The 16563-nt window shown below is 39.4% G+C and overlaps 1 protein-coding gene across 8 annotated transcripts in view; it reads left to right on the top strand.

The window, feature by feature from the left end:
• Positions 1-14327, top strand: part of LOC118512263 (glutamate receptor ionotropic, NMDA 2B) — a 68722-nt gene extending 54395 nt beyond the window's left edge. For 4 of the 8 annotated variants that reach the window (XM_036056439.1, XM_036056476.1, XM_036056487.1 and 1 more), the window contains one exon: positions 9412-14327. In XM_036056439.1, the coding sequence (XP_035912332.1) occupies positions 9412-11850 (2439 nt within the window). In that variant the 3' untranslated portion in view covers positions 11851-14327. Of the gene's footprint in view, positions 1-109; positions 9171-9411 lie in introns of all 8 variants that reach the window. The other 4 variants (XM_036056466.1, XM_036056448.1, XM_036056458.1 and 1 more) reach the window with 2 other exon arrangements.
• The last annotated feature ends 2236 nt before the right edge of the window (positions 14328-16563 follow it).

Below are 16563 nucleotides of genomic sequence, written 5' to 3' on the forward strand. Positions count from 1 at the left end.
AAACGAGGTGAGTGAGTGGTTAGTCGGCACGGAGAGTTAAATCACCAATGAGTTATTTAACTCATGAGTGAGTTAAAACGCAGTGAGTGGGTGGCTAGTCGGCAACAAGGTTCAAGGACACACACAAAAACATACATGCAAAAACACGCAAAGGCTCAATTCGCGCACACACATGTGCGAAGGATCGACGCGTGCAGTCAACCATTATGCAAGCACACACTCATGAGTGAGCGCGTGCTCGATCGTGCATGCCCACATTCGCATACCTCAATATGAACGAAAAAAACTTTCATGTCAAGTAAGGTTTGCTTCTTGCAAATCTGCATGTTTACGGAGGATAGGAGAAACAATCTCGATCATTTAGCTTTTCGATAGTGAAAAAACGCCATCTATCACTGCATCACTGAAGCTCTGAAACTTTCTTTTTTAGAATATGGAGTTTATGTCTCTGGGATATCGAAAGGGCGCCTCTGGGATATAACTAGAGGACGCCATCTAGTGATCAAACCACTGAAGCTCTGAAACTTTTATTATATGGACATTCTGTTTTTCACCAGTTTAAGCTTAATTTGTGGCGCTTGGGGAGGCCTCAATCAATATCTTCTTTAAAGTTTCAAATGAATTAATACATCTCTCATTAAAATGAAACGTTACATTATCCTTCAACAAATTAGTTAATGGTTTTGCCAAAACTAAAAAACAGTGTACCAATCTTCTATAAAGTGAAAATAAGACTAAGCATTGCTGCACCTGTGTGCTATTTTGTGGTCGTGGATAATTAGATATAGCCAATAGAGGTTGTTCACTTGGGAGAACGGATACGAGAAGAGTTTGCTCGAGCCTAAATAGTCTAGCTCACTGAACCCGAACTTACACTTATCCAACCGTATCCAAAACTAAGTTGTAAACCGTTCTTTTTTAAGGTCTACAAAACTGCTTTAACTTAATCAAGATGTTCTTGAAACTCAGTTGAAGCGATGATAATATAATTTATGTAGATGACAAGGGTTCCTTTCTCGATAAAATCTCTTTGGATGTTGTTAATGGAACTTTGAAACGCTGCATGAGCATTCTTTAATCCAAATGGTAATCGCACATACTCATACTGCCCGTCAGGCGTGACAAATGCAGCATATTTTATAAAATTTTCGTCAATTTAGAATGAAAACCACTCTTTAAATCCAGAAATGTGAAAAGCGTTTGTTCCTAAGTGTTCGACGCACGTTTCTATCAATGGCAAAGGGCAATTGTCTGGAATGGTGATCTTATTAAGTGGCCTATAATCCACACACTTACGGACTTCTCCATTTGTGTTTCTGACCAGCACGAGAGCTGAGGCATATGGCGAGTTGTTAGTGCGTATTACCTATTTTTCTAATAAATTGTTAGCAATATCCATAACCTAATTACGTTCTGCAAAAGATAGTGGTCGAGGCACTATATCTTGCAAAATATCGGCATGTCATATACTAAGTTAATTTTCATACTGTAATCAGGCAGAATTACTTCTTCCAAGGGAAATTCATTATAACTTTCGACCAATATATAGTTCGACCAATTGAACTATTAATTTCACAATTAATTGTTCGTTCCTCAAGACTTTTTCTACCTCAAATCCTTGTAAATCATTAGAAACATCTATGGCACATATTTCGAGGAGCCCATCTTCAACAGGCTCAGAATAAGAAAGGGATATTTTTTCTTGATTCAAAGTTACTTTGCTTCCTAGGTCCTTAGAAATTCCCAAATCATTAATCAGTTGTGTTTCATTATATTTATAAGACTTAAACAACTCAAGACTGAGGTTTAGTTCAGGCAAAGCGTCTTCATCGATGATAAGAGACCATGAAATGCTTTGTTTAGGTAATATAATAAATTCAACGGTAATTTTTAGATTTCTATGCTCAATTCTACGCTCAATTAATCCCAGAGACATCAAACTGCTATTTCCAAGTCCGCAATATCCTGAATACATCGGTGCTGTTATATACCATTTTGGAACTAATTCCTCATTTATAAAGCTTTTAGGGCTTCCTGAATCGAAAAGAGACACGACACGTGTAAGTTGCCCAATTGGTTCATTCGAAAGCAAAAAGGTTAGTCCTACCTCCTGTTTTGACTGAATCGGTTGAGCGTACTCTAATTTCCCGTCTTGCTGAACGGCTGCCGAACCCTCTCGTCGTGAACTGCTCGAACCCGCATGCAATGTCCAAATTTTGTGCTGCAAGCAAGGTCCGAAACACATCAGAAAGCTTCAGATGCCGGCTCCGAAACAGAGCCGGAGGCCTTCATTGCACTGCGTTCTTCCCGCATATTACTTTCCACTTCTTGATGAATGCGACAGCCCTTCCGATACAGGAACGATCTCGACGTGACGCGGATGTTTTGGCACAGCTGTTATGGATATAAAAGAACAATTATTAGAAACCTAGTTGCAAGGAGCAATTTGCGATGCAATCGAATGTTTTATTCAGTATGTTTACCAGGGTAGCGAACAACCAGCCGCTAATCAATCAGCGTCTGTCGAAGAAAAGTTGGATCGAATTCTGATTACATTAAACCACATGCAGCTAAAGTTGGATGAAAATACGAAGAACGTATCCAAAACGATGAGTGCAGTGGTCACAATGAAATGCCAACTGAATGAGTGGTGGACTATGTGAAAGTGCGAGAGTGTGAGCCGAGCGCAAGGCGAAATTTTTCGAACACCTCAACGGAACGAGCGTTCCGGAATGGAGAGGGAAGGTAGTATCAAGGCGGAGTGTGAGGGTAGCATATGCTCAGGAAGAATATTCGGCAAACACACTACTGGTGGAAGCGTTCAGGCATGAAGTGGGATTGCGGAGTGCGAGTAAGTTGCGCGATCGCTCGAAAGTGTGGGTCAGGGGTAGCGAGAGGCATCAAAATGAGTTACTCTCTGTCATGCGGGAATGGTTAAGCAATGGTTAAGCAAAGATGATACGCGATTTCGTGTCGCGGGGTAACATTGTATGCAATGTTGGGGACCTCCGATCTTGGCGACGCAGCATACACACTTGACCTCTAAACACACGCAGCATAAACACTGGACCTCTAAACACTTCAACATAAACAATATCACAAATCAGATGTATAGTTACGCACAATAAGACTCCGCCAAGTCGCCACGCGCGCACTTTCCGACGCGCATGTCAACAGCGAGCTGGCAATCGGACCCGACACGTGGACACGCGCTTCCGCTCCTCGACAGCCGCAACCAGCGAACCAGCCAGGTCAGCGGAACGCCAAAGCGGGTCATTTGCAAATATTTCAGCCGATGTTAGTCAGTTACGATTCAGAGATCAAGGAATAAAGTAAGCTTTTTGTAAAAAGTACTCCCACTGTGTCGTTTCTATAACTGGCGCAGCCGTACGGAGTCAGCTGAGTGAAAGACTGTGATAACAGTGGAAAAATAACGGACAAACAAAATCGTTGTTAAAGTGTTCCCGCATAAAACAGTTTGTGTAACGCAACCTGAGCATTCGCGACAAGCAGACGTCTTCGTCGTCGTGGAATTGAGGAACCCCCTGCAGACTTCACCTGGAGAACCAGCATCGTCAGCCCGGCTTACGCTACACGACAGCAAAACAAATCGTAAGTATTTTTTTCTTTTTTTTGCGTTTACGAAAAATCGTAAATCGAAAGCGCACTACCAGATAGACGCTTCGATTGGAGACGCGTACTACCAGAATGACGCGTATTCAGCAGTAAAAGTGTTAAAATTATTTGCGTCCTCAAATATTTAGGTAGGGAAGTGACAAGTGTTGTGAACTCCAAACAATCACGTTCCGCACTACCAGATAGACGGAGGTGATTAGCTTAAAGCCACTACCAGATAGAGCTTTAGGTATCAATCAATAACTAATGCCAAACTTCAAAGACAAGGTGTTTAAGAAGGCACAATAATTGCTTCAGGAAAAAGGTTTCAATTCTGAAACTGGTTCAGAATCAGAAGAAAGTGCAGTGTCTGGAGAATATTCCCACGTACCTATAGAAAATTTGGATCTGTCTTTTGATAACCTTGATCTCACAATGAATTCTCAAGCTCAATCTATCCTAACGGAGAATTTGAGTGACCAGATGGCTAGTATGATACAAGTTATGGAGAATATTAGTGCAAGGTTAACGCAACATGATTTACAATTCCAAAGTATCTGCGAAAAGCAGCGAGTAACTACTCACCCAAATGAACCTATCATTCGGGGAGTGCCAATGGCAGGTGATCCGTTCCGTATCCCTGACCCAATTAAAATGTTGCCCACTTTTAATGCCAATAAGAGACAACTGTATAGTTGGCTTGAAACAGCACAAAAAACGCTATATTTATTCGGAAACCTAGTGGCACCCAATATTTTTGAAATCTACGTGACTGCTGTTATAAACAAAATTGAGGGGCATGCTAAGAATATACTATGCACAAATGGGAGCCCCAAAACATTCGATGATGTAAAGAAAATACTAACAGGGGCTCTTGGTGATAAACAAGAGCTTTCTACCTATAACTGCCAACTATGGCATAACAAAATGGATAATGGCAATGCGCATAAGCATTACCAGAAAACAAAAGAAATCGTTTACAACATAAAATCATTAGCAAAGCAAAATCCAAAGTATGATCAACACTGGGATGTCATAAATCATTTTATAGACAAATACACCCTAGCAGCATACGTTAGCGGGCTGCAAAAACTATATTTTGGGTACGTACAAGCTGCAGAACCCAAAACAATAGAAAATGTGTACGCATTCATATGCAAGTTTTCCTCAAATGAGTTAAGTAAGAATCTCACTAAAGATAACAAACAATACTCTCGAGCATCGAGTAGCCTTCGAACTGCAGTGTCTGAAAACAACAAAGGTCTACCCGAAAAAAAAATCTATAATGCAAAAAATGTACAACCCCTGCGACAGGATTACAAACTTCAAAAACTAACTAACACAGATCCGCCTACCGAACCTATAGAAATAGGGTCATCTAAGAGCAGATTTACTTTAAACAAGAAGCAAATTTTTAATGCAGAAATAACACAGCCTTCTGATAATGACGATTCCGAGACTGAGGAGGGATTGGACATAAATTTTTGCTTAACTCGCCCAGAACTCGAAAATACATAAATTATTTACCTTACATTACATCAAGTAATCAATCAAACAAAAGTTTGAAAATTTTGATTGATTCCGGTGCAAATAAAAATATAATACGACCAGGAATACTATCAAATGTTAAAACAATAACTGGCACTAAAATAAACAACATTGCTGGATGCCAATACGTTAATAAGAAAGGAAGAATCAACTTACTAGGCGATAAGCTTCCAAACCAAATATTTTATGAAATGCAGTTTCACGATTTTTTTGACACACTGATTGGATCAGAATGCATGGCTAAGAACAAAGCCAAAATAAACTTCGAAGACGAAACATTTGAAATCGGAAACATAAAATTGAAATACGAAAAATATTTTCCTACACAAAAATTATATTCGCACCATATAGAAATGGAAACGACAGTTAATGGTGACTGGTTAGTACCAACATTTCAAAAACTTTGTAACGGAGTTGTGATTGAGCCTGGCTTATATAGAGCCGATAATAACAAAACAATCACCAAAATATTAAGCACACAAAACGTTCTACCTATTATTAAAGGAAAATTGAACTTAACAGTAAACAATTTCGAAACGGTTTCTCCCATTCCATTGCAAAGAGAATGTGGAATTACAAAAAAAAATCTGAATGAAATAATACGTACCGACCATTTATCATTATTAGAAAAAGATAAATTGTTTGAAACAATTATGGCTAATCAAAAAGTTTTATTAAGAGCTGAAGAGAAACTTACAGCAACATCGGTGGTAAAACATAAAATTTTAACCACTGATGATAATCCAGTCTACACCAAGTCATATCGATATACACACGCTTATAAATATGATGTAGAAGAGCAAATCAAGGAATTACTCGATAACGGAATCATTCAACATTCAATTAGCCCTTACTCATCACCAGTTTGGGTTGTTCCAAAAAAACAAGATGCGTCCGGAAAACGTAAGGTACGCGTTGTTATTGACTATCGTAAGATCAATGACAAAACGATAGATGATAAATTCCCCATACCTCAAATAGAGGAAATTCTAGATAACCTTGGAAAATCGGTTTATTTTACCACCCTTGATTTGAAATCAGGATTTCACCAAATCGAAATGGATCCTGATCACCAAAAAAAGACAGCTTTTTCAACGGCTCTAGGACATTTCGAATTCACAAGAATGCCTTTTGGCCTGAAAAACGCTCCGGCAACATTCCAAAGGGTTATGAATAATATTTTAACAAATTTTATCGGATCGATTTGCTATGTGTATTTGGATGATGTTATCATAATCGGGAAGAATCTAGAAGATCATCTAGACAATGTTTCAAAAATACTTAAAAGATTAAGTGATTTTAACCTAAAAATTCAATTAGATAAGTGTGAATTTCTTCGCCGAGAAACAGAATTCTTAGGGCATGTCATCACTTCAGACGGCATTAAACCCGATCCAGGCAAGATTAGAAAGATTAAAGATTGGAAGCTTCCACGAAGTCAAAAAGAAATAAAACAATTTCTAGGACTCGTTGGTTATTACCGACGATTTATCAAAGACTACTCAAGAATTACAAAACCTCTTACCAAATACTTACAAAAAGATAAAGAAATAATTGTAAGTGACAAAGAATATGAAGAGGCATTTGAAGGATTGAAAAATATTTTAGTCTCGGATCAAATCCTATCTTACCCTGACTTTCAACATCCTTTTATATTAACAACGGATGCCAGCAATTACGCTCTTGGTGCCGTTTTATCACAAGAAATTGATAAAATCGAGAAACCCATTGCTTTTGCTAGCCGTACCCTCAACAAGACCGAGTTGAATAATTCCACAACAGAAAAAGATGCTTTAGCCATCATGTGGGCAGTAAACAAATTCAAACCCTACCTTTATGGTAACAAATTCACTTTAGTTACTGACCATAAACCCCTAGTTTTCATAAAAAATTCAAACAAGAATGCTAAATTGCTTCGATGGCGTTTAGATTTGGAAAATTATGACTACGACGTTGTATATAAAACAGGAAAGACCAACGGCTGATGCGCTCAGTAGAAAAGTCGAAATAAACGCTAACGAAATAGAAAATAGCGTTACGATCGATGAAGTATCGCTGGAAAATAATTCCAGTTCTGCTGACACAATACATTCAGCCAGAACATCCGATGATTATTATTTACATTTAACAGAAAGAGCCATCAATACTTACAGAAATCAAATTATTTTCAAAATTACAAATTCAGAATCCGTTGTCAAAGAGCAAATTTTCCCAGGTTACACGAGGACTACTATTTGTTCAACATCGTTCAATACTAGCAAAATTACAAATTTTTTGAAAGATAATTCAAATGGAAAACAGAATGCTTTGCTAGCCCCTGAATGTCTACTGAATGTAATCCAACATTCATACAGAAAAAGCTTCTGCAATTCAAACTGCCATTTCGTTATTACGCAAAATATGGTTGAAGACGTGACATCAGAGACAAGGCAAGACAATATTATACGAAAAGAGCACGAAAGAGCACATAGAGGTATGACAGAAGTTGAAAGACAACTTAAACGCTTTTACTTTTTCTCAAACATGATTAAAAGAATTAAACAGCTAATTAATTCATGTACAATTTGTACTCAACATAAATACGAGCGAAAACCATATAATATAAAAATTTCCTCACGCCCAGTAGAAAACGGTCCGTTTCATAGAGTCCACATGGATATTTTTGGCATGGATAAACATTATTATCTTTCCTTAATTTGTGCATTCTCAAAGCACCTTCAGCTTATAGAAATCAAATCCAGAAACACGACGGATATTCGCAATGCCCTTTCACAGTATTGCAGAACTTTCAGATCACCCAGAAAAATTATTTGCGACCATGAAGCCGCTTTCACTAGCATTCAATTTCAAGAATTTCTATCTAACTTTGGTACCGTAATCGAATTCGCCTCGTCGTCAGAGTCGAATGGTCAAATAGAAAAAACTCACAGTACTATTATAGAACTTTTTAATACAAACAAACATAAATTTAACGACAGTCCATCGTCAGAGATAGTGCAAATAGTGAACTCTTTATACAATGATACAGTGCATACAGTCACTACTTTCACTCCAAACGAAATCATTTTCAACCCAGGTTATACGACGAATCCTGCAGAAATGACTGAAACTGCGAATAAATTTTTTCAAGAAGTCACAAAAAGGCTTCAAGAAGCTGCTAAAGGAATGGAAAAAAATAACAAAACAAAAGAAAATCCTCCTGTTGTAAATGAAGGAGAGGATGTGTATATTAAGAAAAATACAAGAAAAAAAACTAGACCCACGCTTTTCAAAAGCAAAATGTTTGTAAAATCAAGAAAAAACTATCAAAATTGCCCCGAGAAAAGTAAAACGTAGCAAAAATAAAATTCGACGCATAAGACATTAATTATACATGAAACTAATATTATTTTATCTTTACAGGAACAAAAAAAGGATTGGGACCTAACACTGAAGGCATACCAGTACCATAACTATCTTTTTTCTCTTTCAGCATTCTTCCCAAGAAGGCAATAGTCCGGACGATAAGGAGTCTTATTTTTATGAAAACAAATCAGTTTAATATCGTGAAACATAACCGTTACAACGTAAAAAAAGTCGGAAAAAGGAAACACCGCATTCGGAATGAGTCCCGTAGCCATCGTAGTGCAGATGATACCGTGGGAAGTTCGAACGCGTGAGGGCACGCTTTTTCACCCCCCGGAGGAGTTACGCACAATAAGACACCGTCAAGTCGCCACGCACGCACTTTCCGACGCGCATGTCAACAGCGAGCTGGCAACCGGACCCGACACGTGGACACGCGCTTCCGCTCCACGACAGCCGCAACCGGCGAACCAGCCAGGTCAGCGGAACGCCAAAGCGGGTCATTTGCAAATATTCCAGCCGATTTTAGTCAGTTACGATTCAGAGATCAGGGAATAAAGTAAGCTTTTTGTAAAAAGTACTCCCACTGTGTCGTTTTTATATATCTAATTCGCAAGAGGACAATTTCATAAACAAATCAGATGATAAACAAAACAGACAAAGTAAGAATAGGATAGGATGTAAAAGGCGAAGAAAATATAGAATAAAGTTAGTTCGTAATCTGTACAAACGACGGTGTTATTATTTAACGCGACCATCGTCATTTAACTCACGCAAGTGCCATGTACAACTTGTTGGTTTTTTACTCTTTATACTTGTATTAAATGGTTAGTGATAAGTTTCGTTGGTCGTTCGCTAATATTCTATTCTATTTTTCTTTCTTTTCTCCTTCTCTCTCAAAAGGACCATTTTAAATTTACAATACTTAATTCCATAATCGTAACTCGTCCAAGTGATCTTCTGGAGTTGGTTAACAGCGAGGCGAGGGTTATGTTACTTTATTGCACTAAAAGCGAGGCAATAGAAATTCTACACGCCGCAGAAGAGTTACAAATAACAGGTGAAAATTATGTCTGGGTCGTCACTCAAAGTGTCATCGAAAATACCCAAACGCATCCTCAATTCCCTGTGGGAATGTTAGGTGTTCATTTTGACACGTCGTCTGGGGCTCTGGTAAATGAAATAGCGACTGCTATTCGTGTGTATGCATACGGTGTTGAGTATTATTTAAATGATGTCAAAAATACTGGACGACGGCTGGACACTCATCAACTGTCTTGTGAAGATCAAGGTCGAGGTCGGTGGGACAGTGGTGAAGTATTTTTCAAGTATCTTCGTAATGTTTCACTAGAGGGTGAATCAAATAAACCCAATATCGAATTTACTGCTGACGGTGATTTGAAGTCTGCAGAATTGAAAATCATGAACTTACGACCAAGTGTTAACAGCAAGGGGCTAGTGTGGGAAGAAATCGGTGTTTGGAAATCTTGGCAACAGCAAAAATTAGATATACGTGACATCGCATGGCCCGGAAACTCGCATACACCTCCACAAGGTGTTCCAGAAAAATTTCACCTTAAAATAACGTTTTTGGAAGAGGCCCCGTATATCAATCTATCTCCAGCCGATCCTGTCAGTGGTAAGTGCCTGATGGACCGAGGAGTCCTATGTAGGGTGGCGGCAGATCATGAGATGACTGACATCGATATGGGTCAAGCACATAAAAATGGCTCTTTCTACCAGTGTTGTAGTGGATTTTGTATAGATCTGTTGGAGAAATTTGCAGAAGAGCTAGGGTTTACCTACGAGTTAGTACGCGTTGAGGATGGCAAATGGGGAACATTAGAAAACGGTAAGTGGAACGGTTTGATACATGAATTGGTCAATCGAAAAACGGATATGGTACTAACCTCATTAATGATAAATGCTGAACGTGAAGCAGTTGTCGACTTCAGTGAACCATTTATGGAAACAGGAATTGCTATTGTAGTAGCTAAACGAACTGGAATAATATCTCCTACGGCTTTTTTAGAGCCTTTTGATACAGCTTCATGGATGCTAGTGGGAATTTTTGCCATACAGGCTGCTACTTTCATGATATTTCTATTCGAGTGGTTGTCACCAAGCGGCTATGATATGAAAACAGTGTTACAAAACGGTCAATCGACTCCGTACCGCTTTTCTTTGTTTCGTACTTATTGGTTAGTGTGGGCTGTCCTTTTTCAAGCTGCTGTTCATGTTGATTCACCACGTGGTTTCACTTCACGCTTCATGACAAATGTTTGGGCCATGTTTGCAGTTGTGTTTCTCGCTATATATACTGCAAATTTGGCAGCTTTCATGATTACACGAGAAGAATTTCATGAATTCACGGGGTTGGACGACTCACGTTTGTCACACCCATTCTCCCATAAACCAACAATTAAGTTTGGTACCATTCCCTGGAGTCACACTGACTCAACAATATCAAAATACTTTAAAGAAATGCATTATTACATGAAACAATACAATCGATCTAGTGTAGCTGACGGCGTTACTGCTGTGCTCAGCGGTCATCTTGATGCGTTTATTTATGATGGTACAGTTTTGGATTACCTAGTACAACAAGACGAGGATTGCAGATTACTCACTGTTGGTCAATGGTATGCTATGACCGGCTATGGTTTAGCCTTTAGTCGAAATTCTAAATATGTAGGTATGTTTAACAAAAGACTATTAGAGTTTCGTGCAAACGGCGATCTCGAACGACTTCGCCGTTTCTGGATGACTGGCACATGTCGTCCAGGGAAACAAGAACACAAGTCGTCAGATCCACTTGCACTTGAGCAGTTTCTCTCTGCATTTTTATTACTGATGGCTGGTATTTTGCTTGCTGCATTGCTGCTACTATTGGAACATCTTTATTTCAAGTATTTTCGAAAACGATTGGCTAAAAAAGATCGTGGAGGTTGTTGTGCTTTAATTTCGCTTAGTATGGGCAAATCGCTCACGTTTCGAGGAGCTGTATATGAGGCTACCGAAATACTACGACGTCATAGGTGTAATGACCCAATTTGCGATACACATCTTTGGAAAGTAAAGCATGAGCTTGATATGAGCCGGTTGCGCAATCAACACCTTGAGAAAACGATGCAAGCGCATGGTATTAAACCTCCTCAGCTAAAAATGGGATCGACAAGCGATATAATTGGCATAACGGGATCGGGAAGCGCTCGCAGTCAGATGGTTGATGTTTGCCAACAATCACATCTTTTTGGCAATTTAAACTTGGGAGAAAGTGCACAAGATCTTTATCGTTGGTCATATAAAACAGAAATTGCCGAAATGGAAACGGTTTTGTAAACATTGTATTAATTTTTTTTTTATAAAACTAACATGATTGACATTTTGGCATTGTAAAGTGTTCATAAATGTTTAGTTTTACATGATGTCATGTACATGTTCGTTTAACACTTTGTTGACGGGTGATTTTGACCCAGCACGTGTTGGTATCACCACATACGATTGTTGTCTTAAATGCTGGAGAGTTTAGCGTGTCCCGCCGCACGATGTCATTCGTTACCTGAAAACTTCACAGCGATTTATAAATATTACGTTTCGATACTTGGGTTTTCTTCGCAATGTTATACTTAATGTTACACTATACGATACTTGAATTTTCTTCCAGCTTGGCTCACCAATACATATAAAAAATCGTGTACGAATGCGCTTGAATGGAAAATATTCGTATCATTTTATTACGAATTTTCTTTATTATTTTGTTATTTTTAATACAATATAGGAATACTATTTCTAAGTTTTGAAAAAATATGGGAAATATTTTTTTGTTGAATTTTTTTAATGATATTTGAAGAAATAAAAGCATGCAATGGCACATCGCACGCTTCAAAAATATTTCTTGTTTCTTTACGCAAAAAGAAAAAAAGCGCTTTACCTTGTAGGCTGAGCTTATTAGAGTCACCCGCACAAATCCATTTTGTTGCTAATTCGGTATAAATTTTCTATACGGCATTTTCTTGATTCATTCACGCTGTGAACGATTAACTACGTAAATGTTGAATAAGGCATTGAATAAGGTTTTTTAATAAAAATGTAGCTGTTGGCCAAGTACTGGTCGTTACGATCCAATCACGACATATTCTTGTTGTAATCTAACACACATTTTGATTTGACATTCGCCGAAGTAATAATTCTCTTTTTATTGTTTGTAAAGCTCACCGATACACCATGAATAGGTGATATCTTGTGAACTAATCGTTTGTCGTTCCACGCTAGTGGCAGAATGGCCATTTCTTTGCCATTCAGAATTGCCTTTTCTTACAAATGCAATTTCCCCTTTCTAGTTGTTATTGACTCGTCTTTTATTATTTTTGGCAATCCAACATTTTCTCTTTTGTGTTCTTGGTGATCCTTGTTTATTACTTTTTTAACATATATCACAATATTTAACAAACAATACTTTAAAAAAGCCTGACAGGACAATGCGCGCGAGCCACGTCCGTCCCGGATGTCGTGTGGAAAACGAGAGTCCTTAGGATCTGCACGATCCTTATCATCCGACTACGTTCTCGAACCACGCAACCACGAACGCCGATTTCGAGAGAGACAACCATATCCGCTACACATCGGATGCTGTCAGTTCCCAGACAACACTGAGTGTGCGGATAGCCCGCTTTCTCGCCAGGCCACAACATTCTCAAATTGTTCCACAAACATAAGTTTTATTTTTATACAGAAATTAATATAATTGATAAAACAATTATATTGACAAACATGGTACCAATGACCGCAGTACGGCTACATTACATCAGTTATGGTACCAATCTTTTTTTTTCCCGGAACCGGAGTAAATTTCAAGTTTAAAAATGTTTAGAATATAACCATTGTTGCTCTCACCAAGCATTTTTATCAAAATCACATACTTTGTTATTATGACTGGATTGTATGTTTTAAAGCAAAGTCTTTCTCTCCAAGGTACAATAACTTCATCCAACAATAATTGTTGTTTTGATGTATTGACTGACTGATGGGGGACTGATCCAAAGTTTTGAAGTTTATTTGCAATTTGAAAAAACCGAAGTATCAGCTCGTATCTATTTCGGGTCATGGGTTTTGAAAATGTTGCTGTTTCATTCAATGTATTTGTCTTTTCCGTTCAAACCTCAACAAATTTATTTTATTTTTATTTATTAATTAAAGATGACCGACTGATGCAGTATTGTCACCACCGCATGTGGTGACTGTGAATTCATTCACGCAAAAAACAACTAAACAAAATTAACTAGGCATTTCCTCCTAGTCATTTGCCATATCCTGGGGTTGCTCGGTTTTGCAGTGAAGATGGGTGGTTATAGTCCATTTCTATTGTTTGTGTGTGTGTGTGTGTTGTAGGTTTTTTGGTCCGGTTCTATTGTTGTGGCTACGGCTTCGCTGCGGGTTGGTTTTTTTCCGGTTGTCTATTGCGAGGCTGGACTGAAACAAACAAGAACAGTTATTTGGACAAACATGAATTTTTCTGCGTGCTATGCCCTCCAAGTTGCCCAGCCATGAAACAGCCTATGATCGACCAAGTCCAGCGAGCCCGCTGTACCAAAGCTGGACTGACTTGGAGCACACTACTAAAGACAAAAAAAGCCTGCCTCCTTTTTACGGCAGTATGAATATTGCCCTCAACTGCTCCGTCAACGGATCGCACGTTACACAACATAAAATACTTAAGACAAAGACAACACAACATATAACAAAAGGAATGACGGATATGGATTGGAAGGATAATGAGGATGCGGAATCAAAGGATAAGACCGTTTTCTCTGGCGAATCGGAAGATGAGCCTGATGAAAGCGAGGTCTCTGGTCGCCAAAACTTCTCTTATTTCTACACCCGGTCGTCTGCCAATGCTCTCGACTGCGCCCAACAAGAAGGGTCTTGCGATTTCAAACTCCACGCAGGACCACAGAAGGTGATCCACATCGTGAAATCCGTCACCGCAGCCACACGCCTTCGTCTGAGCCAGAGTTATACGCTGAAGGCTATCTGTAAAGATGAAGTACTGATCCGAAGGTCTCGCTGCTATCATCAATAGTGCGTACAAGATTGCGGCTAGTTCTGCGGTGTAGACACTACACGGCTCCCGCAATTTGAAAAATGCTTCGGCGGACTCACTAAAAACGCCGAATCCGGTGCCCTCCTTAGAGGATGATCCATCAGTATAATACTGGCTACTTTGGTCTATATGGCCATACTTATCCCTGAAAATACCCGGAACTACCATCGGGCGAAGATCATTCGGTATGGTCTTAATTTCCTCGTGCAACGAGGAACCTGTTGTTAAAAGGGAACTGTAGGTCTCAGGAAGGGCAGCACGGTTTAATGCCTGTGGAGCGTTAGGATGCACTTGTAGGGCAACAAAATCTTCGTAGATTTTCAAGATTTTGCTCTTAGAACCTGTCTCTAGAAGCGCTTTACAATTTTCTTCGATCAAGGGGTTTGATACTGAAGAACGGACTAGAAGGCAAAGCGACAGCATTTCAAAACGAAGTTTTAGCGGCATCACTCCGGTCATCACTTCTAGGGACATGTTGTGTGTGGATTTCATGCTCCCTAGTGCGAGTCTAAGACAACGATACTGTAGCCTCTCTAGCTTGAGGATATGCGTGTTGGATGCCCAATGGAAGCATATGCTTCCATATTCCAACACGGATAGCACCGTTGTCTTATACAGTCGCAGGACGTCTGATGGATGTGCGCCCCACCAGAATCCTGTGACTGTCCTTAGAAAGTTGATTCTTTTACTGCATTTTTGCACCAGATGGGTGATGTGTGTACTCCAGTTTAGCCTTGAATTGAACCAAACACCAAGGTATCGAAAATTGTCGGTAGTTGATATCTTTTCACCGTACAAAAAGACATCAATTTTCGGGTCAAATAGTCTTTTCTCCCTATTTTTCGTCGTGTCGCTAAAAGGGGAAAAGACTACCATCTCAGTTTTCGTTGCAGAGAACTTGATACCAAGGTTTTCAGACCACTCGGCAAGGTTGTCCAAAGTGGTTTGTGAAGCCAGTTGTATTTCGGCGGCGTCTCTGGCTGCAAAAGATATGACGCCGTCGTCTGCTAATTGCCTAATGCTGCAGTTTGGTGCTAGACAAGAATCTATTTCACTGACATAGAAGTTATATAACAGGGGACTCAAGCAGGACCCTTGTGCTAGTCCATGGAAACTGGACCGCTTTAGCTGAACATAACCATTGTTGAAATTCATAGCTTTTTCCGACAAAAGGTTAAACAGGAAGTTATTCAACTTTAGACCCAGTCCCACATTTTCTAATTTTTGACTCAGCTTGCATGGTGATACTGAGTCAAATGCCCCCTGTATATCCAGGAAAATAGATCCCATGTTCTGCTTGCGTGCACGAGCAAGCTCTATTTCTGTAACCAGAAGGGCTAAGCAGTCATTAGTACCCCTGGCTTTACGAAAACCAAACTGGGTATTTGATAGAAGGTTGTTCGATTTCAACCATTCTTCTAACCGAAAAAGAATCATCCTTTCAAGGAGTTTCCTCAGACACGACAGTAACGATATTGGCCGATACGAGTCGTGTCTTGATGGCGTTTTACCAGGCTTCAAGATAGTGACAACTTTCACTTCTCTCCACTCTTGCAGGACGCTGTTGACCTCCAAAATATTGTTGAAGATGCTTAACAGACGTTTCCTCCCTGCGTCGGGAAGATTTTGTAGCAATTTGCTACCAATCTGATCCAGACCTGGGGAGGAATTTTTGCTTGATAGGAGAGCAAGTGACAGCTCTACCATTGTGAACGGTGAATCCATCCTAGGGTCACTACCAGGCGCATGTTGTGTAAAGCTTTGCGCAGGAACGAAATCGGGGCAAAGCTTGTGGGCAAATTCATACAGCCACTCGCCAGAAAAGCTTTCGCTCTCATTGATGTTGTTGCTGTTTCGCATGCTTCTAGCCATTCTCCAAAGCGAATTAAGTGAAGTGGCGGGGTCTAGATTATTGACGTATTTTTGCCAATAACCCTTTTTCTTCGCCTTCC

This window comes from Anopheles stephensi, chromosome X (genome assembly GCF_013141755.1).
Source record: "Anopheles stephensi strain Indian chromosome X, UCI_ANSTEP_V1.0, whole genome shotgun sequence".
NCBI lineage: Eukaryota > Metazoa > Arthropoda > Insecta > Diptera > Culicidae > Anopheles > Anopheles stephensi.